This window comes from Hippopotamus amphibius, chromosome 2 (genome assembly GCF_030028045.1).
Source record: "Hippopotamus amphibius kiboko isolate mHipAmp2 chromosome 2, mHipAmp2.hap2, whole genome shotgun sequence".
NCBI classification, from domain to species: domain Eukaryota; kingdom Metazoa; phylum Chordata; class Mammalia; order Artiodactyla; family Hippopotamidae; genus Hippopotamus; species Hippopotamus amphibius.
In genome coordinates, this window is record NC_080187.1 from 115,672,792 (window position 1) to 115,700,215 (window position 27,424).

General features: G+C 39.0%; 1 protein-coding gene across 1 annotated transcript in view; it reads left to right on the forward strand.

Annotated features, from left to right (window-relative positions):
• Positions 1-10,659, forward strand: part of LOC130844436 (rho GTPase-activating protein 20-like) — a 28,765-nt gene extending 18,106 nt beyond the window's left edge. The window contains exons 9-13 of the mRNA XM_057720683.1: positions 2,500-2,675; positions 4,064-4,225; positions 7,808-7,917; positions 8,461-8,650; positions 9,889-10,659. Of these exons, the coding sequence (XP_057576666.1) occupies positions 2,500-2,675; positions 4,064-4,225; positions 7,808-7,917; positions 8,461-8,650; positions 9,889-10,158 (908 nt within the window). The 3' untranslated portion in view covers positions 10,159-10,659. The remainder of the gene's footprint in view (positions 1-2,499; positions 2,676-4,063; positions 4,226-7,807; positions 7,918-8,460; positions 8,651-9,888) is intronic.
• Positions 10,660-27,424: the final 16,765 nt, after the last annotated feature.

The window sequence follows — 27,424 nt, forward strand, 5'->3', positions numbered from 1 at the left end:
TCCAACTCACTTCCAGGAAGGTTTTGGCTTTTGGTTTTTTGGTTTTGTTTTTTTTTTTAATTCCTCCAGGTACACATCTCCCTTCTCTGTATCCCCAGAGCACTGCCTACATATAATTACATCTGTACACATCTGTGTGTCTTATTAGAGTATGAGCTTCTTATGGCCTGGGAACACATGTTCCCCATGTTGTGTCTAGCATCTTGTGCCTTCACAGGAGGTGGTTAGATGACTGTATGGCTTAGAAAAGACTTCAAATCTATTCTGGACTTAGGCTGAAGTGGCTCTGGGGGTTCTGGTTAGAACTGAACTCTTAATTCTACCCCCACAGCAGTCTCATTTCCACTTTTGCTTCAGACCCAGGTTGCGATTGGAACTGAACGTTTATGGCTGGGGTTTTTAAAAATCTTCCCTCTTGCAATTTTCTCCCCCTACCATTCCAATATTGTCCCACTGATATTTCTTTCTCTGAATAAAATGTTCTTAATTAGTCTGGGAAGTACTGGGGCCAGAATAGAATTCCTACTTAAAGTATTTTTATTGTTATGATTGTTATTCTGTAAGCAAAAAGTTTCAAAAATTATATATTTTTTCAATATTCAAACCCTAATCTGAGCATCAGGAAACACTAAACTACATCTTGCCAAGACTGTGTAAGAAAGATGAGGTTGTAAGGTTAGCTTGTTTACTAGTCTCCATATTTTTCATGGCTATAGCATATATTTTGATTGGTCACAGAGGCAACATGAACTTTAATGTACATTATGAGAGGTCCAACTAAGCCTGAAAGTATCTTTGAGAAAGTATAGGACTCAATGTCTATTTTGCTTTCTGTCTATGCTCATAGAGTAGCTGGATATATAGCTTTATAGCAAGGGATAGAGCACTCTTCTTAGGAGTATTCTTATTAAAGCTGAACAGTGAATGAATACAGTTGTAATACATGAGTACATTTGGATAGCTTTAAAAATAATACAGTCAGGTTAAGAATAGGGAAACCAGGTTGCATAAAACAACTCAACCTATCTAAACATGTATCTTAAACTTCTGTACATGTTAAGGTAGAAAAATCTCCTCCTGGATTTAAGAATGTATTTGCTTTCTTCATTCTCTCCTTTTAAAATGATGGAGGTATACATGCCAGGGCAGGAAGAGCCTAAGGTGGACTGGTGGCATTCGTTCATGACTGCACATCTGCAGGCTGCAAACTCAACTGAAGAATGGGAGTGGGGTCTGCTTTGCAGGGAGGAGACTGATGTCTAGGCTGCCTTAGGCTCTCTGAGGGGGGGGAAATTACCTCTGCTAAGGCTGCTATGAGCCATGTCTTGTGTTGAGTAGTACATTACATTATGTAGTTCAATGAAGTGTAGGTAGCATCATTTATGTTAAATTTGAGCAAACCAAAGCTCAAAGAGTTTAAAGTAACTTATCCAACTAGCTGGCAGAACAGGAGCCTTCTGGTTCTCTCATCCAGAACCAGAAGTGCTCCATCCACATGAGTGGACATGGTGATGCACTCACTATGTCTCAGGAAAGCCAAGTGGATGGGCATTTAAGGATATTTGGTAAAATGTTGCTCATCTGTTTATTTTCCTACAACTTGGCACCTCTGTTGACTTTTTTAGTTGGTTATTTAAGCAGGTTTTTTAAGTAAATGTTAAACAGGTTACTTAAGCAAATATCCAGAAAATACTCACAGTTAGGCAGTAGAAATTTTGAACTCAGCTTTTCATTGATGATCACTTTTTCTTTAAAAGCCTGTCTTCAGCTTTCCTTTGACAGGGGCCTGGGTAGCTGGGTAGGGTGTTACAGGAAGATGGCCACCTGGCATCTTACCATATAGCCAGCATTTAATGACTACTTCCCAAGGACCCTGACTGCAGAAAGTCATCTATAGAGCTGCCAGAGGGTTGTGGCCACCCAGAAGAGAGGTCCAGAAGCTGGCTGAGAAGTGGGGTCAGGCAGGATGTGTCATGACAGGCAGATCCTTTTGACGGGAGAAAGTTGACCATGGTTGGGTACTCAGCCAAACAGGAAATCTAAGAGTGGGAAGAAACCTACTACAAAAGTAAATGATTACCAAACTCTGCTTGATTTGAATACCAAATCTTTCTGGCTTTTAAAATGAGATCTGACACCTGAATCCACTGATAACACTTAACATCAGGAAATTTGTATAATACAGGTTAAGTGCCTCAGGACACAGTTAAGAGGCAGTAGATAGCACTGTCTGGGGAATACTGTCACTGGGAGAATCAGTCCTGAGTCTAATCAAGCCTCTAAGTTTAAATACTGGGTTGCAGGATACGTTGAAGAAGAACACATGAACACCACAAGGATGCAAGTAGCCAATTTCAGAATGTGGGAAATTCTGTACAACAAATGACTCAGTTTTTCTCTCTTCCGGCCACTGCAATGAATATGCTGTAAAATGTAAACCGTGGAAATCAGGTTAAATAAACTACACTGCTATTCGTAATAATCTCACTTCTTCCTTAGATGCAGGCCAAAAGACAGTCAAGAAGAGTTCTGCCAAAAACTGGGCCTTCTGGCGGAGCTTCAGGACTCGCCGGGACAGCCAGGGCCCAGCCCCACCGCCCACAAAGCCAAAACCGCTCTTCGGAGTTTCTCTGGAGGATGTGTGCGATGATGACAGCCTGCCCACCCCAATCCGAGTAGGTCTCATTTTGGGCTTCTGCAGCCCTCCTGAGGAGGGGAGCTCTGAGAGATCAAGTGTTCTCATCCAAATCCACCGTCAAATGGAGACGTCATTAGACAGCCCCTGGCTCTGACTGAGAAGTTTTGTTAACACTATTTCAAAGAATAGGATCTGATTTAGGTAGCGCAGAGTCATAAGGCAAATACAACAAGGAAAAGATGTTCTTGGCCATTCCACTGGTTTCAGCAAAGACCCACCTGCACCTGGTCAGATCAACTGTAACGGGCTCTGTGCATATGAATCTCTGAAAACCCACCTCATCCTCATAGTCTCATCTCCTTCCTTGAACTCCATACAAGTCTCAAGTCTCCTTCAGCTGAGTCTACTCCACCTTACCACTCAGAACATCTCACAGAGATTTCATTTGTAATTCACATGCTTAAGCATAAAGATATCCTCTGGCAAATACGAATCATTTAATCCTGACAGAATGTGTCAAATGAAAGTCACAGAGTTTGGCCTCTGTTATCTCAAAGTAGTGTATTGAATTGTCAGTGTTAACATCTGTTCACGGTCCACTATCCCTCCAAGCACTGTCCTAGATGCAGGGATTCTTACGCTATCTATGAAGAAATTTATCACGCTATTAATAGGTACATGCTAGCTCCTACCCCAGTCCTTGCACCTTTCACAGCAAATTTGGGGCTAACTATGATAATTACCATCCCCACTTCATAAATGAAAAATAAAAAAGCCTCAATAAAGTATGTGCTGTGCCCATAGTCACACAGCAGATGAGTAGCATAACAGAGTTCAGAGTGCTTGGATTACCTGACTCCAACATCTGTTATCTCTCTACCCTGTAAGTACAGGACCTGAAGACACAGCAAAAGGAAATGAAAGACTGATGGGAAGGGAATGTGATCAGAGAAGGAGGAGAAGGGTTTTGAGCCTGTTTTAAGAGAGGGGAGGAAATACCGGAAGTAGAAATGGGGTGTACAGTCACGGAAAAAAGAAAAAGCAAATGGGAAATGAGTATGGAAAAAGATTTCTACACTTAGGAAGGAGCACCTATATTAGGTAATACTGAGAAAGGAACAGTGGAGGAGGAGAGGATGATTCTACTAACGCCTCAAAGCAGAGAAGTTTGACAGTGTAAATTTACTAAAAAGGAAAATCTGATTAAGCAAGTGTGTAAAATGTTTCAGTGTATGAATGTAAAATGGATTGTTGGGTAGAAAATATATTTAGAGACACTGAAAAAAAATTTCAAATTGACTCCAGTCCTTGCAGCTCTAGCACTGTACCCTCATACACCTCAGCTCTGTCAAAAAGGGGGCAAGCTTGTCCTCTGAGCTTGTAGATATGAAATGCTACACAGTTTTCTTTTTTTTTTCTCTATAGGATATACTTTACTTTATCAATCAAAAAGGGCCACTCACAGAAGGCATCTTCAGTAAACCAGGCGGTATAAAATCATGCAGAGCCCTAAAGGAGAAGATAAACTCTGGGGACAAAGTGAACTTGGATGAGGAATCCGTTCTTGTGGCAGCATCCGTCTTCAAGGTAGGGAAATTTCTAGCATTATCCACACAGAGTAACTCTGAAGCTATATGACTGGTCCTGCATCATGACTGCCCAAGAACCCTAACAGGCGTAATATAAAAACACTTCACTCACCTCACCGGTTAGAATGGGGATCATCAGAAAATCTAAAAACAGTAGATGGTGGAGAGGGTGTGGAGAGAAGGGAATGCTCTTGAACTGTTGGTGGGAATGTAAATTGATACAGCCACTATGGAGAACAGTTGGGAGGTTCCTTGCAAAACTAAAAATAGAGTTCCATATGACCCAGCAATCCCACTACTGGGCATATACCCAGAGGGCACCATAATTCAAAAAGACACATGCACTCCAATGTTCACTGCAGCACTATTTTCAATAGCCAGGACATGGAAGCAACCTAAATGTCCATCAACAGATGAATGGATAAAAAAGATGTGGTACAGGGAGTCAAGGAAGGGAGGGAATACGGGTATATGTGTATAAAAACAGATGATTAAACCTGGTGTACCCCCAAAAAATAATAAAAAATAAATAAATAAAAAATAAAACAACAATTTGAATATAAAAAAAAAAAAAAGATGTGGTACATAGATACAATGGAATATTACGCTGCTGTAAAAAGCAACAAAACGGGGACATTTGTAGAGACATGGATGGACCTAGAGACTGTCATACAGAGTGAAATGAGTCAGAAAGAGAAAAACAAATATCGTATATTAACATATATATGCGGAATATAGAAAAATGGTACAAATCAACCGGTTTGCAAGGCAAAAATAGAGACACAGATGTAGAGAACAAACATATGGACACCAAGTGGGGAGGGTTGGGCGGGAATGAACTGGGAGATTGGGACTGCCATATATACATTACTAAGAAAAAAAATACCAAATTGTACACTCTAAATATATGCAGTTTATTGTATGTTAACTATATCTCAATAAAAGTTCTTAAAAAAAAGAAAACTTCACCAAGTCAGAATTGGAGGAAGCTACTTTGGGTGTTAAAAGCCCCACATGTTACATGTACTTTCCTTTTTCATCACACAACACCCTCCCTCATTTACTCCTGAACACTCTATGCAAAAGAATAAAAATAATAAATTTCAAAACACACACTTATACACACAGAGTGTTTACCAAAACAAGCTTCCTGCTTGTAATGACTTCCTTGCCACTAATGAAGGCAAAGTTCATATTAAAGAAAATTCATATTAAGCTTTTGGAAACAGTTACAGAAGTTTACCACAGTAAGTAAACATTTGCCTTACCATAAATCAAAAAATGCTCAGTGAGGCCACTGAAATTGCTGACCATTTCATCTTCCTTCCCCTGTCTCTCAATGCCTTTTACTTTAAAGTTAGTGTAGGGATGACTCCACCCTTTGTTCCTCCTTTTTCCTCCTTGTACCACCTTTGGCATCCTTTGTTAATACTTGTTATGTTTAACCCACCACCTGCGGTTATAGTTACATGGTAACCAGCTCCTACCCACGTGCCTTTTCCTATAAATCTGACTTTTAAAGTGGGTGCAGCAGTCAAAATCAGTTTGGAATTCTGAAAATTCAATAGATTCATACAAAAATAGATTGAGTTTGAAATGATACAGCTGAATTACAAGTGTCTAGTTACATTCTACTTGTTAGTAGCTCTGAACAAAAATATGTTAATGTAGTAAACAGGTTATTAAAATTATCTTAGGAACTCAGTAACATGTGGTCTTTCCCTATCCCCTATTACTGTTCGGTCATAATTCGATTATATGATAAAGAGCGACAGTTTAGAAATGACTTAGAGTTGACCGCTACTACACTCGCACCATAATAATACACACTAGGTAGGCAAACAGCAAGCTAAGTGTTGCCCTCTGTAAGGTACACACATGGAATTGACTTGATTTTCTAGCAAGAGTTAGTAGGCCCTTACCTATTTCCGTGTTATAAGCACAGACTAGCAAGAGGGTGGCTACTCATGGGTACGGTTCTTAGACATTCCCAAAGTTTTCTCTTCCTAAAGTTGACGGACCTTGGTGGAGGATCAGACTTTGCAACCTTGACCTTGATGATACCACGTGTCAAACTAACCAGAGAGTTGGCCTCAATCAGAAATGAATGTATCATGCGTCCCGCACCGAGCTTGCCATTAAACTTTCTGTAAACAGAGGTCCAACAGCAAATACCCTTGGCATATTCTGCATGGGTCATGTTCTGGCTTAATGACACTCAGCCCCACCAGTGGACTCTGCAGCACAGGGTCCAGGAAAGAGAGGAGACACACACTCCAAGTGCATGCAGTTTGGTACACATGAGGCAAAGGCCCTGCTGCACCCTCCCAGACTCCCAGAACCAGCCAAAGCTGGAGTGCTGCTTCTCTCCAAAGACACTGGGGTCACTCCGTAGGAAACAGTGAAGAACTTAAAGACCGTGAGTGGGTATTGTATACCAATAACACAGTGAAGGTTTGAGAGAACTGAGACTTTGTCCATTGTCTTCACTGCTCTATCCCCAGTACTCAGCAGAGTGTCTGGCACAAAGAGTAGCTCAATAAGTATCAGAACAAGTGGACAGTTACTGGATTATAATCATGATAGTTGCCTAGAAGCACTTCCTGGACAAACTACTACTAAGAGAAGTCGGGCTATATATTAAGATCAGTGGAAGCAAGGTGTGCCTTTGAAACTAGCAAGGCAATGCAATAATTTCCCCTCAGTCTTGCACAGAAGATTACAACTTCATAAATTTTAATGGGCCCAATTCTATGATATTAAGACTTGTTCCTCAGCCCTCTAAAGGGACAAATTTTCCAGGCCTCCACTTGGGAAACTTACATTTGCATATCACTAGCCTGATACTCAGAGGCCTGAAGCTGCTATATATCTAAATTTTTAATTTCCTTTTTTTAGGAGGATGTGTTCCATTCAAGGAGGTGTAAGAGGTAACATGTAGTTACCCACTGGGGATTTTGATATATTTCAACACCTGCTGCTTAGAAGTCTGCAGAACAAACTTTTATATAGTTATAAAAAAAAGGAAGACTGAAACTATTATTAGAGTAGTTTTTTCCCAAGGAGCACACATACCTCAAGTCAGAAAGCCCAGTTCTCTCTTAAGATGCAAGAGCATGTGGGAGTGTGTTTTTTGGTTATTTTTTTGTTTCAGAACTTCTCTTGCTTGAATTAAGAGCAAGCACTGTGTCTAAAGTAAACAAGCAAAATGGGTATGTGCATTTCTTTTCAAAAAACTAATACGATTTAGGATGAGCTATCACCAGACCTTGTCAGTTTGTGCTACTGTGCTAACATGTACACAAAGAGTAAGTTCCAGGTGATAGAAGGGGCTTTAGCTTCACTCTCTCTACAGCCCAGACTCTACTTTTATGCTTCTAATTTCAGTTGCAGAAAATCCAAGCAATGCTTCTGGATGTGCAAGTCTATGGAGAATCAGAGCCAAGCTCTGTGTGGATCACAGTTTGTGTAGTTGTGAAGGAAATGGGCATTGAACTCAATTTTTCAACTAAATGTTTTCTCTGTAATTTCTCCAACATATTTAACTTAAGACTAATATATATTTTTTTACCCATGTAAGGATTTTCTTCGAAATATCCAAGGAAGTATATTTTCGGCCAGTCTCTATGATAAATGGCTTAGTGTTATTGACCAGGGGAACGAGGAGGAGAAAATAGCTGCAGCCCAGAGGTAATGATGCAATAATTACTCAACCCTGTTCACACCTCAAAAATGCAACCAACATACTCTCAGGAAAATATTAGCTTATAGTTTACAGCTTTGTCCACTAAAATAATGACCAATGTCAAAGGGTTCCACTTGATCCTAACCACGGCAGCCAGTATAAAAAATAGACACATGCCTTACTGCTGATATTGAATTCGTGTTTTTCTCCTAATCTTATTAATATGGAATCCTTGACCATTTTATACCTTCTAAATACATGAAACTGCTGGAGATGAAATCCACTGGTCTAAAAAGAGATGCTAAAGGACCAATCTGCCAGGGGTATATGATTTTAACTTTGTCAAACACATAACTAACCAGAGGAGTTCTTATCTGGATCAGGAATTAAATTCAATGAAACATTTTTGTATGCATTCACGCCTGCAACTCTGTGAGAGTGGAATGTGTACATAGTATACGAAGAAGTCCTCTATTTTCTGTCTTTGTATTTCCACTTCCTAAGCAAAATGACTTGTTTTATTTAGAAATGCATTCTTCTGCCTTTAGTCTTTTAGGCCAGCTGCCAAGAGCTAATGTAGTTCTCTTGCAATACCTTTTTGGAGTGTTACGCAACATTGAGCAGAATTCCTCATCCAATCAGATGACAGCTCACAATTTATCAGTGTGTATAGCCCCAAGCATTCTTTGCCCACCTCATTCTGGCAGCTCAGCATTAGAAAACGACTTCAGAAAAAAGGTAATAAGATCTCTCGTTTTTATGCCTTATGGGAAGGAGTCCCTGCTTTGAACCTGAAGTTTGTGGTATTAACTCTGATGGACCAGTTTTTTAAAGTGCACATTTTAATTACACTCCCCTGGAGTGGCAGAGTCCTTCTCTGGTGGGATATGGGAAGGTGGGCTATTAAGCGGGAAGCTGAGAGCAGTTGAGTCACTTCTCCTTTTCCATCTAGGAGTCCCAAACAATAGAAAGATGAGAGTAGGATGATATGATAGAAAAGAATCTGGGCTTTGAAGTCTGAGAGCCAAGGTTCAACTCTCAGCCTAATCACTGAAGGATGTGTAAACTTGGGCAAAGTTTCCAAGCCATGGTTTCATCATTACATAGTGATGCCAACACCTTGCAGCTCCGGTCACTGCTGGCACATCCTAGGTGGCTCGGGCAACGTGAGCACCTGTGGCTCCACACATGCTGGCCTCCCGCTGGCTCGTTCAGAAAAATACTTGGCTACTATTTCACCTCCACTACAGGATGAAGAAACTAGTAAAAGATTTCAGAACATCCTAACAGAGCCACAACATGCCTAATAGGATCACAGCTCTTCCCTCAAGCTTACCCAGAGCAAGCATGAGGCAAGGCAATGCAGTTAGACAAGCAGACATGTTTTCTCTCCAGCTGCTTCCTTCTTTCACAAAAAACCACTGAAATCTCTGCTTCCCATATTTCAGATATTTCTTAACTGAAGTAAACCACACAAGTTTTTCTGTATTGGATACTTTATAAATTTTAATAAGATGTTATATATAAATTATATCTCAATAAAACTGGAAAAATTTTTAAATAAAAATAAATAAAATTTAATAAGAGAATACACACCTTGGCCCCAAACATTCTATGTGGGTTACTTGAAAATTATCCTAGTATTAAAGACGTAACCATCATTACAAAAATGTTCACTATTTAAACTAGCCCACAAATTATAACTTTAGCCCACTGATTGAAAGAATTTTAAAATCTGTGCCCAAAGTCCTCTTGAAAGTATTGGTTATTTCTTAGAGAAAACTGGTTTATAAATATGTATGTGTGTGTGTGTATATATATATATATATATATATATTTTTTTTTTTTAATCAAGTCTGAATTTCTCTCAGGATTATTTTGCTTTTTTGTTATAGCCAAGATTCATATATGAAGTGTGATTTACCACTATGCCATATGTAAAATAATACCTTGTTTTTGGCCCTTTTGTGTAACAGATTTCTTTTGTACAATTTCTCATTGAAAACTGCCTCAAGATATTTGGAGAAGATATCACTTCCCTCTTTGAAGAGAGCCCAATGAGTTGTGATAGTAGTGATATCACTGATAGCCGTGAGAAGGCTGCAGGTACTGTGAATAATTTAACTGGCCTTGATGAGAAAGACAGCAAGGCTGCCAGGGGTCACGGCAGATCCTTAGACTGTGCTGTCCTGGAGCCTAAAGCACATCCCAAGGGCAACGATTTCCATGTGCTCCAGGTCAGGTGAGGTTTCACACTGTTGTGAGAGCAAAGAAAGGATGAGACAGATCTAACTGCAAGAAGTTGCAAGCACAGCATTAGGAGACATCACGGTATAATACAGCATTTGGTTTTTCAAACAAAACTTTAAATGGGACTGATATATGTATCACATGTGCTCTGGTTGAAACCAGAGTGAGAGGCCCAGAGCACTGCTTGGTTTATTCCCCTCTCTCTCCTTTTTCTGGTCAGTGGTTCCTGACGTACCACAGGTACCCCGTGTCTTTGAAATAGGTTGAAAAGAACCAGCATCACTGAGAGAAAAAGGACTTGACTTCACGTCAAACAGCCTTTCCAGACTATAACCTCATGTGCCTCTATTTACCAGCTGCGTTAACTTCAGCCAGTTATTCTAGCTCAGTTTCAGTTTCTTCGTCTCTAAAATGTGAATAAAAATAATGTCTAAATCTTAGGATTATTGAAAAGATTAAATAAAACAATGGATGTAAAATAAATTTGTAAAAAAGCAATTAATGGGGCCAGTAGAAGTTTCCGTGAGATCAGAGCTAGTTCTAACTGAGCCTAGCTAATCACAGCTAACTGATAGCAGTCCATTTTATGCGGCAGCATTTAGATTCAGAACCTGAGGACATGTGTCATGAGTTCCTTCATATTTTTCACATTTCTTGGTTTTATGACATTTACCTCACTGCTTCGAGGAAACCGTTAGGAAAAGCCATTTAATCAGGCATTGAGATGAGCCTAGTATCTGAGAAGATGCTTATCCTTAGATAACTGTTTGTTTTTCATTTCATCAGTGACAACAGAACAACCTCTTGAATCCAAGCCAGTGAGAGAGATAGTGATTTACAAAAAGGCACAACTGCAGGATGATGCCAAGACCCCGCCTAGCATGGGTCCACCCAGCGAAGTGTCTACAATTTTCTAAGTCCCCGAAGGTTATAATCTCCATAATCACACTTGACCCTTCCTTTTCCTCTCTTTAGCGACCTGTCTACAATTTTCAAAGTCACTGAAGATTAGAATTCCCCATAATCACACCTGACCCTTCCTTTTTGTGTATTTCCTATAATACCTCATTTGAATTTTATTAAAGCCTCTTTCTGCATCTATTGAGATGATCATATGGTTTTTATCCCTCAGTTTGTGAATATGTATCACATTGATTGATTTGTGTATAGTGAAGAATCCTTGCATTCCAGGGTATTCATGGAATACTTGCATTCATGGTATGTGATCTTTTTAATGTGCTCTTGGATTCTGTTTGCTCGTATTTTTTTGAGGATTTTTACATCTATATTCATCAGTGATATTGGCCTGAAATTTTCTTTTTTGGGTGACATCTTTTTCTGGTGTTGGTATCAGGGCGATGGTGGCCTCGTAGAATGAGTTTGGGAGTGTTCCTCCTTCTACTATATTCTGGAAGAGTTTGAGAAGCATAGGTGTTAGCTCTTCTCTAAATGTTTGATAGAATTCACCTGTGAAGCCATCTGGCCCTGGACTTTTGTTTCTTGGGAGATTTTTAATCACCATCTCAATTTCAGTGCTTGTCATTGGTCTGTTCATATATTCTATTTCTTCCTGGTTCAGTCTTGCCCCCAAATAGTCAAAGCAATCTTGAGAAGGAAAGATGGAGCCAGAGGAATCAGGCTCCCTGACTTCAAACGGTACTAAAGGCTACAGTGATCAAGACAGTATGGTACTGGCACAAAAATAGAAACATAGATCAATGAACAGAATAGAGAGCCCACAGATAAACCCACACACATATGAGCACCAAAGGAGGCAAGAATATACAACGGAGAAAAGACAGCCTCTTCAATAAGTGGAGCTGGGAAAATTGGACAGCTACATGTAAAAGAATGAAATTAGAACACTTCCTAACACCATACACAAAAATAAACTCAAAATGGATTAATGACCTAAAAGTAAGGCCAGACACTATAAAACTCTTAGAGGAAAACACAGGCAGAACACTCTATGACATAAATCAAAGCAAGATCCTTTTTGATCCACCTCCTAGAATAATGGAAATAAAATAAAAAATAAACAAATCGGACCTAATGAAACTTAGGTACCATTTGCACAGCAAAAGAAACCATAAACAAGACAAGAAGGGATTTCTTAGGTGGCGCAGTGGTTAAGAATCCGCCTGCCAACACAGGGGACACGGGTTCAATCCCTGCCCCAGGAAGATACCACACGCTGCAGAGCAACTAAGGCCATGCGCCAAAAAAACAAAAACTAAAAACAAACACAAGACAAGAAGACAGCGCTCAGGATGGGAGAAAATATTTGCCAACAAAGCAACGGACAAAGGATTAATCTCCAAAATATACCAGCAGCTCATGCAGCTCAATATCAAAAAAAGCAAATAACCCAATCCAAAAATGGGCAGGAAACCTAAATAGATATTTCTCCAAAGAAGACATGCAGATGGCTAACGAACACATGAAAAGATGCTCAACATCACTCATCATCAGAGGAATGCAAGTCAAAACCACAATGAGGTATCACCTCACACCGGTCAGAATGGCCATCATCACAAAATCTAAAAACAGCAAATGATGGAGAGGATACAGAGAAAAGGGAACCCTCCTGCACTGTTGGTGGGAATGTAAGTTGGTACAGCCACTATGGAGAACAGTATGGAGGTTCCTTAAAAAACTAAAAATAGAACTACCATATGAGCCAGCAATCCCACTCTTGGGCATATACCCTGAGAAAACCATAATCCAAAAAGAAACATGTACCACAGTGTTCACTGCAGCACTATTTACAATAGTCAGGACATGGAAGCAACCTAAATGCCCACCAACAGATGAATGGATAAAGAAGATGTGGCACACATATACAATGAAATATTACTCAGCCATAAAAAGGAATGAAACTGATTTATTTGTAGTGAGGTGGATGGACCTAGAGTCTGTCATACAGAGCGAAGTAAGCCAGAAAGAGAAAAACAAATACTGTATGCTAACTCATATATATGGAATCTAAAAAAATGGTACTGATGAACCCAGTGACAGGGAAAGAATAAAGATGCAGATGTAGAGAACGGATTTGAGGACACGGGGTGGGGGGTGAAGGGGAAGTTGGGACGAAGTGAGAGAGTAGCATTGACATATATACACTACCAAATGTAAAATAGATAGCTAGGGGAAAGCTGCTGCATAGCACAGGGAGATCAACTGGATGATGGGTGACAACTTAGAGGGCTGGGATAGGAAGGGTTGGGAAGGAGTCACGGGAGGGAGGGGATATGGGAGCATGTGTATAAATACAGTTGATTCACTTTGTTGTACAGCAAAAACTGGCACAACAAGGTAAAGCAAGTATATTCCAATAAAGAGCTTAAAAGAAATATCTCTTTGAGAACTCTTTTCACGAAACATGTGCATGATTTTGTTCAGTCTGGATTAAATCCTCAGATCCTGTCCAGAAATAAATGAATTTCCTGGCAGAAGGATATACATGAGGCACCTTAAACCAAGAAAACACTGTAGATCACTGAATGAAAGTTAAGACCTTACAAGGTCGCAGCTCATCCCATTTGAGTTTTCTTTGTCTTGATCCCATGTATGCATATTTGAGAAAATCTTCCCACAAAATATCTCCTCTATCTTCTATTCCTGCCATATTATGTTTTTTGTATTTTACTGTACATTTTTATATTAATAAAAGTGGGTTAGACAACCATTTTATTTGCTTATGATTCATATTAACACTGGTGGTGGCTCATCTGGCAGTCTGGGTCTCAACTAAGATCACTTACGCACCCTGCAGTCAGCTGGCAGCTCACCTGGAGCTGACTTACATGTCTGCTGGTTGCTGTTGGCTCTGGGTCGACCCCCATTGTCTTCAACAAGCTAGCCAGTCTTCTTCACATGGTGGAAGAAGAGTTCCCAACAGCACGAGAGGCTTTTCAAGAGTCAGTGTAGGAGAGGACTCCACAAAAGACCACAAAGACAATGAGTTATTCATTATTTACTGAGGGCTATTCCTGTAATCTACCAGACATGAAAATCATAACTCGACAGCATTACTACCACACACCTCCCTTTATTCATCCACTTTCAACCCTCCGTTCTTCAGAACAGCACTTCCCAAGGGGTGTTAGGAAGTGTGGTAGAAAATATCTCTGAAACAATAATTGATTTTTTTTCCTCAGATATTTCTTGCCTCTACCCTTCTCCCTGTCTTAAGCTGTCTTAAGAGACAGCTAGATCATTTCCTCAGGGAACAGAAGTTACAGAAGAATATGAGGGGAAAAGAGCTCTTTGTTGCTTATCAGTTTTGAAAATTTATTTCAAACAAAACAAAACAGTTCATGGCACAGAGTAAAGATTTAGGTGGAAACCTCATGGGAAAAGCCCAAAACCATTCGATGTACGGAACATGTGACCCATTTCCTGAACAGAAACCAAGAGGAATCAGGAAGCCCTCACAGAACAACTAAATGACATGTCTAAGAAAGATGGGGTGTTGTACATTCATGCAGAATTTCTTGTACCTCAACATGGAACACATCAGTGAAGTTATTCCCATCAATCTGAGAATGGTATGGAAGGAACAAAGCCACTGGAATTGAATGACACATCTCAGCAACAGTTGTACAGACCAATTCCCTGGGACCAGATAGGAATTAGGACATCTCAGCAGATGCCCAGCATACACAGATGACACAGAGGATAAGTTACATGTCGTCTCCCCACTCCATAACCTCCTAACTCCTTGGCACTAGAAGACTCCAGCACATGGACACACTCATGGAGAAAACCGATCTTGAATTTCTGCCAATCTGGGAACAAAAGATTAAACTAGAAATCAAATGAGTTATTTAAAAGTATAGAACAGTACATATCTTACATATATCAGTTTGTAGACTGAGATTAGTACCAATACATGTTGAATACTTGATCTACGCATTGTTTTCCTAGAAGGGGTTCCATGATCACATAGGTTTGGGAAATGCTGTATTTTCTTTTCAGAAATCAAAATGCCCATTAACATATTAATGTCTTAGAGAAGACCCACAGTACAGAAAACACAGTATTTTCCACATTTATTTGACCTGGGAGATCCTTTGGGAGGAACCCTATTAATGAATGAATTAATAAATGAATATATTAATAAACTTTGCTCTACATTTATCTTCTTAGGTCATAGAAGATCCTCCACAATGCAACCTGCTCCAGTAATCAGTTTTCTCTTCACTATTTCCCAGTGTAGAACCTTTTCTTTAGCTAGGTCAGACACTCCACTGTTTCCCGAACAAGATACACTCATGTTTCTACGTACAATTATCAACTACCCTTGGTCTCTACATATCCACAGACTAGGTAGCCACATGGGTTCTACTCTCCTAGAAATTTCACAAAGCTGTCCTTGACCATTCCAGCTCAAATTAATTGTTTTTTTTTTAATAATGCACGAGCATTTGATTTCATTAGACATTGGCTCATATGCTGCTTTGCAACATCAGGAATTATGCTGGTATGTTTATACATAGCTCAACAAATCCAAATTCCTGTGGTAAATGGTTATACCTTGTGTTAGTTTTATATTACTTTTAACGCCTGGCTAAATGTGTACTAAAAAAAATGTCTGAATTTGTGAGCTTTTCTAAGAATATAGAAATTTTACATAGATTGGTAATGACTGCAAATTTTAAACCTGAAGAGGTAGAACACAGCACAAATGGAATTTCAGTGGGTGGCAATAAGACATCAGTTTGACTAAAGTGTTTTAGATATAGTCATATCTTCACAGTCTACTATTCACAGGTTCTGGGATATACTAGTTTTATTCATCTTGCAAAAAATGGGATATTGGTGTGATGTGTTTGGGAATAATTACATGCTTGTGTGAAATTTCTTTTAAATAGCAACAATTCCATAATAAAAGGGGCAAAAAACATAGTTGGGCAGTGCAACTGTGAGTTTTTGAGCCAATAAAGATATACAAAAGTCCCTCAAATTTGAAAAGAAGAAATAATAGGAGGTAAAGAAAAGCTGAAAATAACTAATTTGTCAATTGTAACTCATAGAGGAGATGCTTGCCATGAGGAAATGGTCAATAAATGTTTTTCCCCCTCAGGATGCTCAAGTATAATGTATCATTGAGAAAGTCAATTTATTAAATTTTAGAAAATTTAGGAACTGATAAACTATAAAAGGACCCAGTTGTCTGATCCAGAATGTACAAAAGGCAATTAAGACTTTCTGATATTGGTCTTTACCAGCTGGTAAGATCTGTATAATCATCAATCAACCTGCATTTAATGATGTAATTAAGATGAAACATTTTCAAAAGTACAGCAAAGATACTGAGGATGAAAATCTTATTTTATTTCAGAAACAAAGCTATTCATAGGCTACCTTTATGAGAAAACTAATCCTCTTTATGGTAATTAATTACTATGATATATTGAATGGAAAAAATATATATAATATGTATAATACATATATTCAACTTTTATTCCACAAAAGCAACATGTAAGAATTGGGGGGATGGAGTATATATTTGTACAAAAAGCCATCTTTTTTCAGAAAGGATTGGGCAATGCCTTTCATATTTCTCCATCATTCCTCCCATGCTAGCCAAATGAGCCAGTAGGTACTCTAAAGATCTGCAGTGAATGGTGACTGTATTTTCCACTTTTATGCTTTACATGTCCACAGCATAACTGGTGCTAGGAAGACACTGATTTCTTTTTGGCCTTGGGTCTAAATGTCAGTATTCATTTGGTTGGCTAAGTCTTTCCAAAGAATGAAATCATTCCTTTGTCATGTAAAAGAAACTACTAGAAAACAAAATTCTCAAAGGAGGAGTTATAGTTTCCTAAAATGGGAAAAGAGAAACTACTTTGTGACAGTGGGAGTTTTTCCGAAATGCAGAGGTATAAAACGAGTTGGAAAAGTAAAATAAAACAAAACGATACTGACTTCAGGATAACGGATACCTCTGTGGATGAAAGGAAGAGAATGGGATATAGGAAAGGTGAAAAAGAGACTTCAAGCATATGTATATTATTTTATTGCTTAAAAGGTTTTTAAATGCTAACATTTTGCCGTATGCTTCCATTTTTTTAAGAAATAGAATGTTAATAGGTAATTTTGTTACATAAATACCCGCAACACACTAATGCACGCGCGCACACACACACACACACATATATACATTTTTATATATAACATAAAACTTTATCCAATGAATAAATAAAACAGAAATTTTTATCATTCAGCAACTTTATTCTTTTCCTTAACATATGTTTTTGTGATTTCTGTATACTGATACATGCAGGCCCGATTCACTCAGTCTAGTTGCTGTATAGTAGTATTCCATGATAAGAATCACACATTAATCTACGTACGTATTGGACTGGCCAAAAACTTCATTCGGGTTTTCCCATGAGATGTTACTTTTGGGCCAACCCAATATATCTATCTTGCTCAAACTTTCTAGAGACTTGACTAGTTTACTAGCTTTCAAAGGAATAGATTTTTAAAATTATCTCCATTAATGTTTTTCCTAGATTAATGTGTTGTTTTTATAATTTCATTGCTTCAGCCTTCTTACTCTTCTTTTGATTTCTTCATCTAGCTTCTTAGATTAAATGCTAGCTCATTTACTTATAATAAATACATTTAAGACTATTCATAACTTCTAGGTACTGCTTTAGCTACATCTCATAAATTTTTTATTTTTATTTTTTTAGTAATTTAGTTTTTTTAATCATCATTCAGTTAATACATTTTATAATTTCTTTGTGAGTTATTTTTTAATCCATTCATTGTTTAGGCTTTTTATTTTTTCAGGGTTTCCATTACTATTTATAATACTTCATTTCTAATTTAATTACATAGTGATCAGATGATATGTGAATCACTGTGATTCTTTATGACTGAAAGTATATAGTAAATTTTATACATTTAAAATGTTGAATGCATTCTCTGTTGGGTTCTCTTTTGGATACAGAGACATATACGTTCAAAATCATGCTATATGTGTTATTCAAATCCTCTGTTATATATTCTCCAAATAAGTAGTTTCTAAGAGAGGTGTTAAATTCTGCCATTATGATAATGAGTTTGTCAACTTTATTTTGTAATTCTGAGTTTCTGTAGGTTTTTTTTGTGTGTGTGTGTTTTACAGCTTGTCTGCGTTAAGTATACATAAATTTATAATTTTTATACTCTTTTCATACATATTCTTTATTCATGTTAATGCTTTTGCTTCATCTTGTATTTTGAGCGATACTGTTATACCAGCTCTTTTTTGGTCCATATAGCCTGGCATATCTCTTTTCCTTTTTTTCTTTTTCAATGTTCTGTTTTAGGGTAGTAGGTATGCATGGGTGTGGCAATGTGTGTATGTGTGTGTCAGTGTCTCCTATAAAGAGCATATAACTGATCTTTTTATATGCAAGCTAATAATTTGATTTTTAATTTAATCAGAATCATGTACTCCATTTACATTTACTGTCACTATAATGTATTTGGAGTTACACTCACCATTTTATTCCATGGTTTACGTTCATCAGCAATTTCTCACGGCTTCATTTCTCCTCCTTTCCTAACTTTTCTTGGATTGGTAAACTGTAGACTAGTGTTTTCCCTATTGATTTTTATTTATACACATTAAAATTTCTCAGGCATTATCTCTTTGAATATGCTGCTATAATATTCCTCTATTTTGCTAGAATCCCATTAAAATTTTACGAAACAAGGATTCTTGAAGAACACCATATCTCAACAACTTTTTCAATTTTTTTCTTTATGCTGCATCCTGGGTATAATTCTTAGTTCTCTCTTCCAGTTTATTAAGTCTTTAACTTTGTTCATTCCAGAGTTTATACTTTCAGTTTTATGACTTTTTTAATGCTGATATAGTTTCTGGGGTTACTAATTGGATCTTTTTCCTATTCACATATATGATTTTATCTTTTTAAACAGAGGTCATTCCTTCCTTTTCCTCTCTGATCCTGGTACCAAGAAGTAGGATGCTTCTGTAGTAAATAACTAAAAATGTGGAAAGGGCTTGCAACTGGGTAGTGAGTAGAGGCTAGAGTTTTTGAGATGCATATTAGGAAAAGCCTGAATTGCTGTGAAAGCAGTATTGCCTTCTGAACCTCACCAGAAAGATCTTTAACATCCATATTTCTACTAACATTCTGTTCATGATTATTTATGTATTCTCAAACTCTCCTCTTTTCTTTCTGAACCCTTGCTAGAATCTAGAGACAGTCTGTATCTTCTTCAAGAATACATAAATAATCATGAACAGAATGTTAGTAGAAACATAGATGGTAAAGGTCATTCTGGTGACGTCTCAGATGGAAATGAACATGTTACTGGAAACTGTAAGAAAAAAATAACCATGTTATAAAGGGCAAAAAATTTGGCTGATCTGGTCTTCTAGTGTTTTGTGGAAGACAGAACTTGCAAGCAGTAAAAATGAGTATTTAGTTCAGTGGCAGGATTTCCACTACTCTGTCTTCCAGATCACTGATCCATTCCTCTGTATCATTTAGTCTACTGTTGATTTCTTCTAGTGTATTTTTCATTTCAGTTATTGTATTCTTCCTCTCTGGCTGGTTGTTCTTTATATTTTCTCTTTGTTAAAAACTTCTAACTTCTCACTCTGTGCATCCATTCATACTGTGGAAAACAGTATGGAAGTTTCTCAAAACCTCCAAAAACAGAACTACCACATGACCCAACAATTTCATTTCTGAGTATATATCTGAAAAGACCAAAAACTAATTTGAAAAGATACATGCACCCCAATGTCCATAGCAGCATTAATCACAATTGTCAAGGCATGCAAGCACCTTAAGTGTCCATCAACAGATGAACGGAATGTACATATATACAATGGAATACTACTCAGCCATAAAAAAGAATGAAATTTTGCCATTTGCAGCAACATGGATGGACTTGGGGGGCATTATGCTAAGTGAAATAAGTCAACAAAGACAAATACTACATGGTATCACTTATATGTGGAATCTAAAAAAATACAACAGACTAGTGAATAAAACAAAAAAGAAACTCACAGATACAGAGAACAAACTAGTGGTTACAAGTAGGGACAGGACATGAGGGAATTAATAGGTACAAGCTATTAGGTATAAAATAAGCTACAAGAATATATTGTACAATGGGAAATATGGTAAATATTTTATAATTATAAATGGAATATAATCTTTACAAATTGTGAATCACTAAATCACATACCTGTAACTTCTATAATATTATATAGCAACTATGCTTCAATTAAAAAATAAAATTTAGGGACTTCCCTGGTGCTGCAGTGGTTAAGAATCCACCTGCCAATGCAGGGGACATGGGTTTGAGCCCTGGGACAGGAAGATCTCACATGCTGTGGAGCAACTAAGCCCATGCACCACAACTACTGAGCCCACGTGCTGCAGCTACTGAAGCCTGCATGCCTAGAGCCCATACTCTGCAACAAGAGAAGCCACCGCACTGAGGAGCCCCAGCACCACAATGAAGAGTAGCCCCTGCTTGCTACAAGTAGAGAAAGTCCTTTCACAGCAACAAAGATCCAACACAAAAATAAAACATAAATTAAAAATAATTTCTTTAAATAAAATAAAATCTAAAAAAATGGGTATTTAGCTGAGGAGATTGCTCAGCAAATACGTTAAAGGAGCAGTGTGGTTCCTCCTGACTGCTTACAGTAAAATGCAAGAAGAGGGAGATGAACTAAAGAAAGAATTGTTAAGCAAAAAGGAACCATAACTTGAAGACTTAAAAAATTCTCAGTCTACCCATTTTATAAAAAATGAGAAAGCTTGTACTGAAGAAAACACTGAGGGTATGGCTAAACAACCATTTGAAAGGAAGATTAGCAGGGATTAGAATCACAAATTTATTCAGCTACCTCAGCAAAAACAAGGGATAGAGATGGGACTCTACTAGCAGAAACACTGCCAGTTAAGGAGACTGAGACAGGATGAAATGAAAGAAGGCTGTCAACCTTAGATTCTACAAGACAGGACCGCAGAGCTATTTGGGTGCAAATGTACACTATTCTTTAAGAAAAGGGAAGCATTACTCCAAAGGCCATTCAGAGATCATTGGCGCTGCCTCTTCAGCTTCGAAGGGTAGGGCCATCACCTTGGTTTCAACAGGCCAGCCTTCTTTCCCATTTCTTTCTTCTGGAGTGGGGAATGTCTATGCCTGTCCCACCACTGTAGTTCACAAGCACATAAACTGTCTGGTATCACAGGTTCACAGCCGGAGAGGAATTTTTGTTTCAGGACAAACTGTACCTTGAGTCTCATCCATATCTCATTTAGATGATATTTAGATTAGACTGTGAACTTTAGACTTAAGAGTTGATGCTAGAATGAGTTAAGGCTTTGGGGGTTGTTGGGACAGAATGAACATATTTTGCACATGATAAAGACATGAATTTGGAGTGGCTAGAGGCATATTTGAACTGAATTGTGTCCCCTCCCCAATTTTATATGTTGAAACCCTAATCCTCTATGTGACTGTATTAGAGATAGAGCCTTTAAGAAGATGATTAAGGTTAAATGAAGTCAGAAGGGTGGTAATCTGATACACTGGAACTGGTGTCCCTATGAAAGAGGAGACATCAGATTCCACACCCCCTCCCTCTCGACATATGAGGACAAAGTGAGAAGGTAGCCCTCTGCAAGCTAGGAAGAGAGCCCTCACCAGAAGCAGACCCTGCGAGCACCTTGATCTTGGACTTCCCAGCCTCCAGAACTGTGAGAAAATAAATTTCTGTTGTTTAAGCCACCCAGTCTTTGGTATTACATTATGGCAGCCTGAGCAGACTAAGACAGCATTTTAAACAGACAAAGTCGTTTTAAGACGGCTCATTTTCTTCATTTTTATCTGGAATGAATTCATCTTCTGAATGGTTATTTTTTTACTGTCTTCATATCTCCTGTATTTTTAGTTTGATGGCTCCCCTTGAATAAACATTTTTAAAGCTCTTTTCCTGCCCTTGTCATTCTCATTTCATGTTCTTCAGCTGCCCCCTATCTAGCCCCCTGAAGCTACCAGCCTAAAGAAAGACTTTTATATCAGTAGCACAGAGCTTCCTCAGCACGAATATTGGGAATATCAGAGTCAGTCCCAGTGCTTCAAGGCTAGGTCTATTTCATGCCTTATAAATGGTTCCCTAGGCAGTTTTTCAGTGTTTTTGGCTGACTTTATTTATAACAACTTAGGATTTTCTGGTCTCTAGTTAGTAGATCAGAGCTATAGACTAGGTGGTCACAACTCCTGGACTGCACACGTGCATCATTATATGACTGTATTAATCACGTCTTTCTTTTTTGCATTCTGATGCTTTGACATCTGACACCTTGCTAGCGTGAAAGAACTGCCCCTCCCAGTGTTAGCCAATTCTTAGGAAACCAAAAACAAAAACCAAAAAAAAACCTCTCCCTTGCATGCACCTTTCAAATGTAAACCAAACAATCCAGAGCCCACATCCCCAATGACTTCCTTTATTGGGCTCTTACACTCCAGACCAATATCCCCTTGTCCCAATTCCTCCAAAGGCTAGGTACAGTAAGTCCCCTACATACAAACCTTCAAGTGCGAACTTTCAAAGATGCAAACATGCGTTCACACGTCCAATCACGTACGTTAGTTCACGTGTCTGGCGTACATTTTCAGGTGCGGGCATCCTCTACAAGTGGTTGTACTTTTGTGTACCTTACCATACAGTATTATATAGAGTACAGTAGTACAGTATCTTTATTTCAAGCCCAGGATGTCCAGAAGCAAGTGTAAAAGCGATGGTGGTGTAGCTGGTACTGCTAAGAAGCGCCAATACATAACGATGGAAACAAAAGTGAAAAAAATTGAGTGGAGTGAGATGAAAAGATGGTAGACGTCGCTCATTTTTATAACATGAATCGTTCGACTAGCGGCACAATTCCAAAGAACAAAGACAAGATCATGGAACATGTGAAGTCTGCTGTGCCGATGATGTCGGCAATAATACCAAAGAAGTGTGGAAAAGTGATGGAGGAGATGGAGACACTTCTCACTGTGTGGATGCAGGTTCAGCATCAGCATCGAGTCCAGCTCAGCTTAATGCTGATTCAAGAGAAAGCTAAAAGGTTTTATGAAGACTCGAAGAAGAAACACAGCGAAGAATCAGAGGGCACATCTTTTAATGCCAGCCATGGCTGGTTTCATTGGTTCAAGGCTACAGCCAAACTTCCCAATGTAAAAGTAGGTGGTGAGGCAGCAAGTGCAGATACTGTAGTTGCCCAAGAATTTCCTGAAATGCTTTGAGAAATTATTGATGAAGGCACATATTTACCTGAGTAGGTTTTTGATGTGGATGAGAGACGTCTGTCCTGGAAGAGAATCCAGACCACAGTTACATCAGTAAGGAGGAAAAGCTGATGCCAGGCTATACAGCAGCAAAGGATAGGCTAACTGTTTGGTGGCAGTGCTTCCAGCGATATATGAAGCTGAAGCCTCTCTTAGTTCATCATTCAGACAATCCAAGAGCCCTTACAAACACAGCCAAGGGCTCTCTCCCTGTTGTGTGGAAGAGTAACCCCAAAGCCTGGGTTACACAGGCCATTTTCCAGGACTGGTTTTTCTACCACTTCATCCCAGAGATAGAGAAATATTGCTTGGAGAAGGACGTCCCATTCAACATTCTTCTGCTGTTCAACAATCTCCGGGCCACCTCCCCCTGCCCCCCAATTCATGGACAACTTTCATCCCAGTGTCAAAGTACCGCATCTGCCACCGAATGCTACATCACTCATCTAGCCTATGGACCAGGGAGCTATAGCGACTTTCAATAAATATTATTGATGTCACACTTTTCGTCAGGCAGTAAAGGCAAGTGATGAATTGGGAACAAACCTGTGATAATTTTGGAAGGACTATAACATCTACAAGGCCATAAAAACACTGACTTTGCTTGGCGTGAGGTTACGGCTGTTGCCATGAATGGGGTTTGGAAGAACCTTTGCCTGCAGTTTGTTCACTATTTTCCTGGATTTGAGAAGGTGGATAAGGAGTCCAAAGAGGTCTTCAGCAACTTAATGACCCTCAGTGAGAAGCTGGAGCTAGATCTGCAGGAGGACAACGTCACTGAACTCCTTGCTGTGCAACAGGAAGAGCTTACTAATGAAGACCTGATGGAATGGGAGGCCCAGAGAAAGGACGAAGAGAGAAAAGAGGAAGAGGTAACTGAAGAATTGAAGAGATTCACGACACAGGAAATGGCAAGGGGGTTTTCTTTATTTGAGGAGGGACTGCTAGTTTTGGAGGCACAGAACCCAAACACAGAATGGTACACGAAGGCTGCAGCAGCTGGTCAGAATGCAATACAGTGCTACCGTGTCATCTATGATGAGAAAAAAAGAGCTGTTACCCAGACATCACTGGATCGTTTTTTTAAGAAGGTGGATAGAATTGAATCCAGCAGGGAACCAGAACCTGTGCCATGAACATCAGGCATGAGTGAAATTGCAGCTTGCCCTCCATCTTCTATTGCGGACGATCCTTCAGCTCTACCACCTCCCACCTCCTCTCCCTCCTCCCGTCAGTAACTCTTCTTGCCTGTTCATGCGATGCCAGTCCCTGTACGCCAGCTGTTGTACTGTACTCCTGTACTTTTCAAGCTACTGTACTATACGATGAAAAATGTTTCATTTTTTGTGTTTGTTTTTTATATATTATTGGTGTGAAAAGTATTATAAACCTATTACAGTACAGTATTATGTTAGTTGGGTACCTGGGCTCCCTTTGTTGGACTAACAAACAAATTGGACTTACAAATGCTCTCTCAGAAGGGGACGCGTTCATAAATAGGGGATTTACTGTACTAGACAATGAAGCCCTACGCCCCCAGGGACTGCTGAGCCTCTTCAAACTAGCCAATCGTGAACCTGTTTACACGGCCTCACCTGTGCCTTCCCTTGGAAACCACAGTAAAGGCTCCTGCCCATGATGTCCTCCACGCCCTCTGCCTCCTGACCAACTGTGCGGTCCCCCTGCAGGGTGTGCTGTGCCTCCTCTTTCTAGGGATCTGTGAGAGTTCTTGCTTCATAAACATTCATTTCCTAGTCTGCATGTCTTACCATACCTTATTAAAATAAATCCCAAGTACCATCAAGGCTATGATGAACTACTTGAATGACAGAAAAATAAAGTAACTTGCGGTAGTGGAAAACACATGTCTCTGTACTTGGTTAACTCTAGTCCATTTAACACCATAACTGCAAAGTTTTGGGGGTTTGGGAATGTGTGCTTTTATAATATTGTGAACCCAATAGTTCAAATCAACATTGGATTATTACTTTAAAAACATAATTGCATTGGAACTTCCCTGGTGGTCCTGCGGTTAAGACTCCGTGCTTCCACTCAGGGGGCGTGGGTTCAATTTGTGGCACAGCCAAAATGTAAAAAGAAAAAAAATGTAATTGCATTAACAATACATAGTTTAAATATGAGGTCTATAGGAGCAAACAGCACAGGGCGCTTTTCTAATTGAAAAAAAAAAAGCTCTCCCATTAACTCCTGAATCCAATAAAACTTCCTCATTTTACACTGAATTTTAAACACCCAATATGTATTGGGGAAAGTTCTAAACGCTTAATGTTCAGAGGTGATCCAACACGTCCGGTGTCCTGCCCCCAGTAATGCTTCCCAATCTATCCAATTATTTCAACTACTCATCACACAGCCTCTTCCCTCCACACTGGTGAGTCTCCCAATGTCAATTTCTGTCATTCCTGCTCCAGCACGTGTGCTCACGCTGTCACCACTCCTAGATGGTTCCCTTCTTGTCCTTTTCCTTGTCCGAATCCGACATATTGAGTGCTGGCTTCCCAGTGAAGGCTGTCTTGATTTGTTCAGTCACACTGTCATTTACTCTTCTGAATTTCTATAGCCTTGTAATCATTTTCGCATAATTTTTGTGCAATGGAGTCTTTAAGCCACGCACCTTTTAATTTAAAAATTTCTGAAACTGAAGTACTTCTCTGTGTATATATGTGTTTTTGTTTTTCTTCCCCTAGTGATTCAACCAAATGTGCTTAAATGAAATAACACACGTACAATTCTTGGGTTCTAGAAATGGAGAAAATAGGAAATACTGATTTCTCAATGGTTCTCAGGTAGCCCCTCCACAGCACCTCCGGAGCCCCCAGGAGCAGGGCTGAAGCAGTAGGAAATTGAGGGAAACCAGTGGGGCCCTGCTCTGGTCACTCCTACAACCTTGAACAAGCAGCTCAACTTATTCTTTTTTTTTTTTTTTCTTTTGGTGGTTTTTGCTTTACTATTTTATTCATGCATCTGAACAAAAGGTTTTGTGAGCCTGAAAATATTTATGTAAATGCTTACTATGTGATAGCTTGGTCTCTCTCATTAGATTCCAGGCTTCTGCACCCAAAGAGCCTGGCACAGTTATGGCCAGATAATTGGGTCAGCTTGTTCCTGACGGGTTCATGTGCAACACGCAGACTACATCCACAGTGATCATTTCTCTTCATCTTTTCAAACAACTCTATGCCAGTCTCCTAAATGTTAGTTCCTTTCTGTGTTCTCTCATTTTCTTAAAAAATGGTGTCTTGGGCTTCCCAGAATGAACATGAATTACAGCTTCATTATGTCTTTATAGATAGCAACTTTGGCTTTCTTGCCAAAGCACACACATAGATTTTAAGGAGATCTGCAAATGGTTATAATTTAAGATCAGAGGGTACTATCCTTGAGATAAGATTAGAATTTGGCAGGAAAAAAACACAACTTTTATTTAGAAACTTGGCATCTTGAACATAGAATTTTAGTGAGGCAGAATTTCAAGTTAGACACTTGGGATGCAAGAAGTAAAGGTTGGAAAACTAGAAGTAGATGAAATTTGAAGAGACTATGTAGTGAGTGAATTTACACCTTAAACTGTTGCCTACTTTCCCCCCTTCATTTTGTTGTACTGAAATTTGTTTATTTATTTGTTTATTTCAGGCAGAGAGAGGGAGAGAGAGAAAGCATACACAAGCACTTCATCATAAGAAACTAGTTTAAATGTTCATGAGGGCTGGCAAGTCTGAGATCTGCAGGGCAAGGGAACAGGCTAGAAATTCAAGTAAGAGTTAATGTCACAGTCTTGAGTCCAAATTCTGAAAGCTGGTCAGGCAGGTGAGAAATTCAGGCAGGGCTTCTACACTGGAGTCTTAAGGCTGAAATCCTTCTGCTTGGGAATCTAGACTAATGTTGACCAAACTA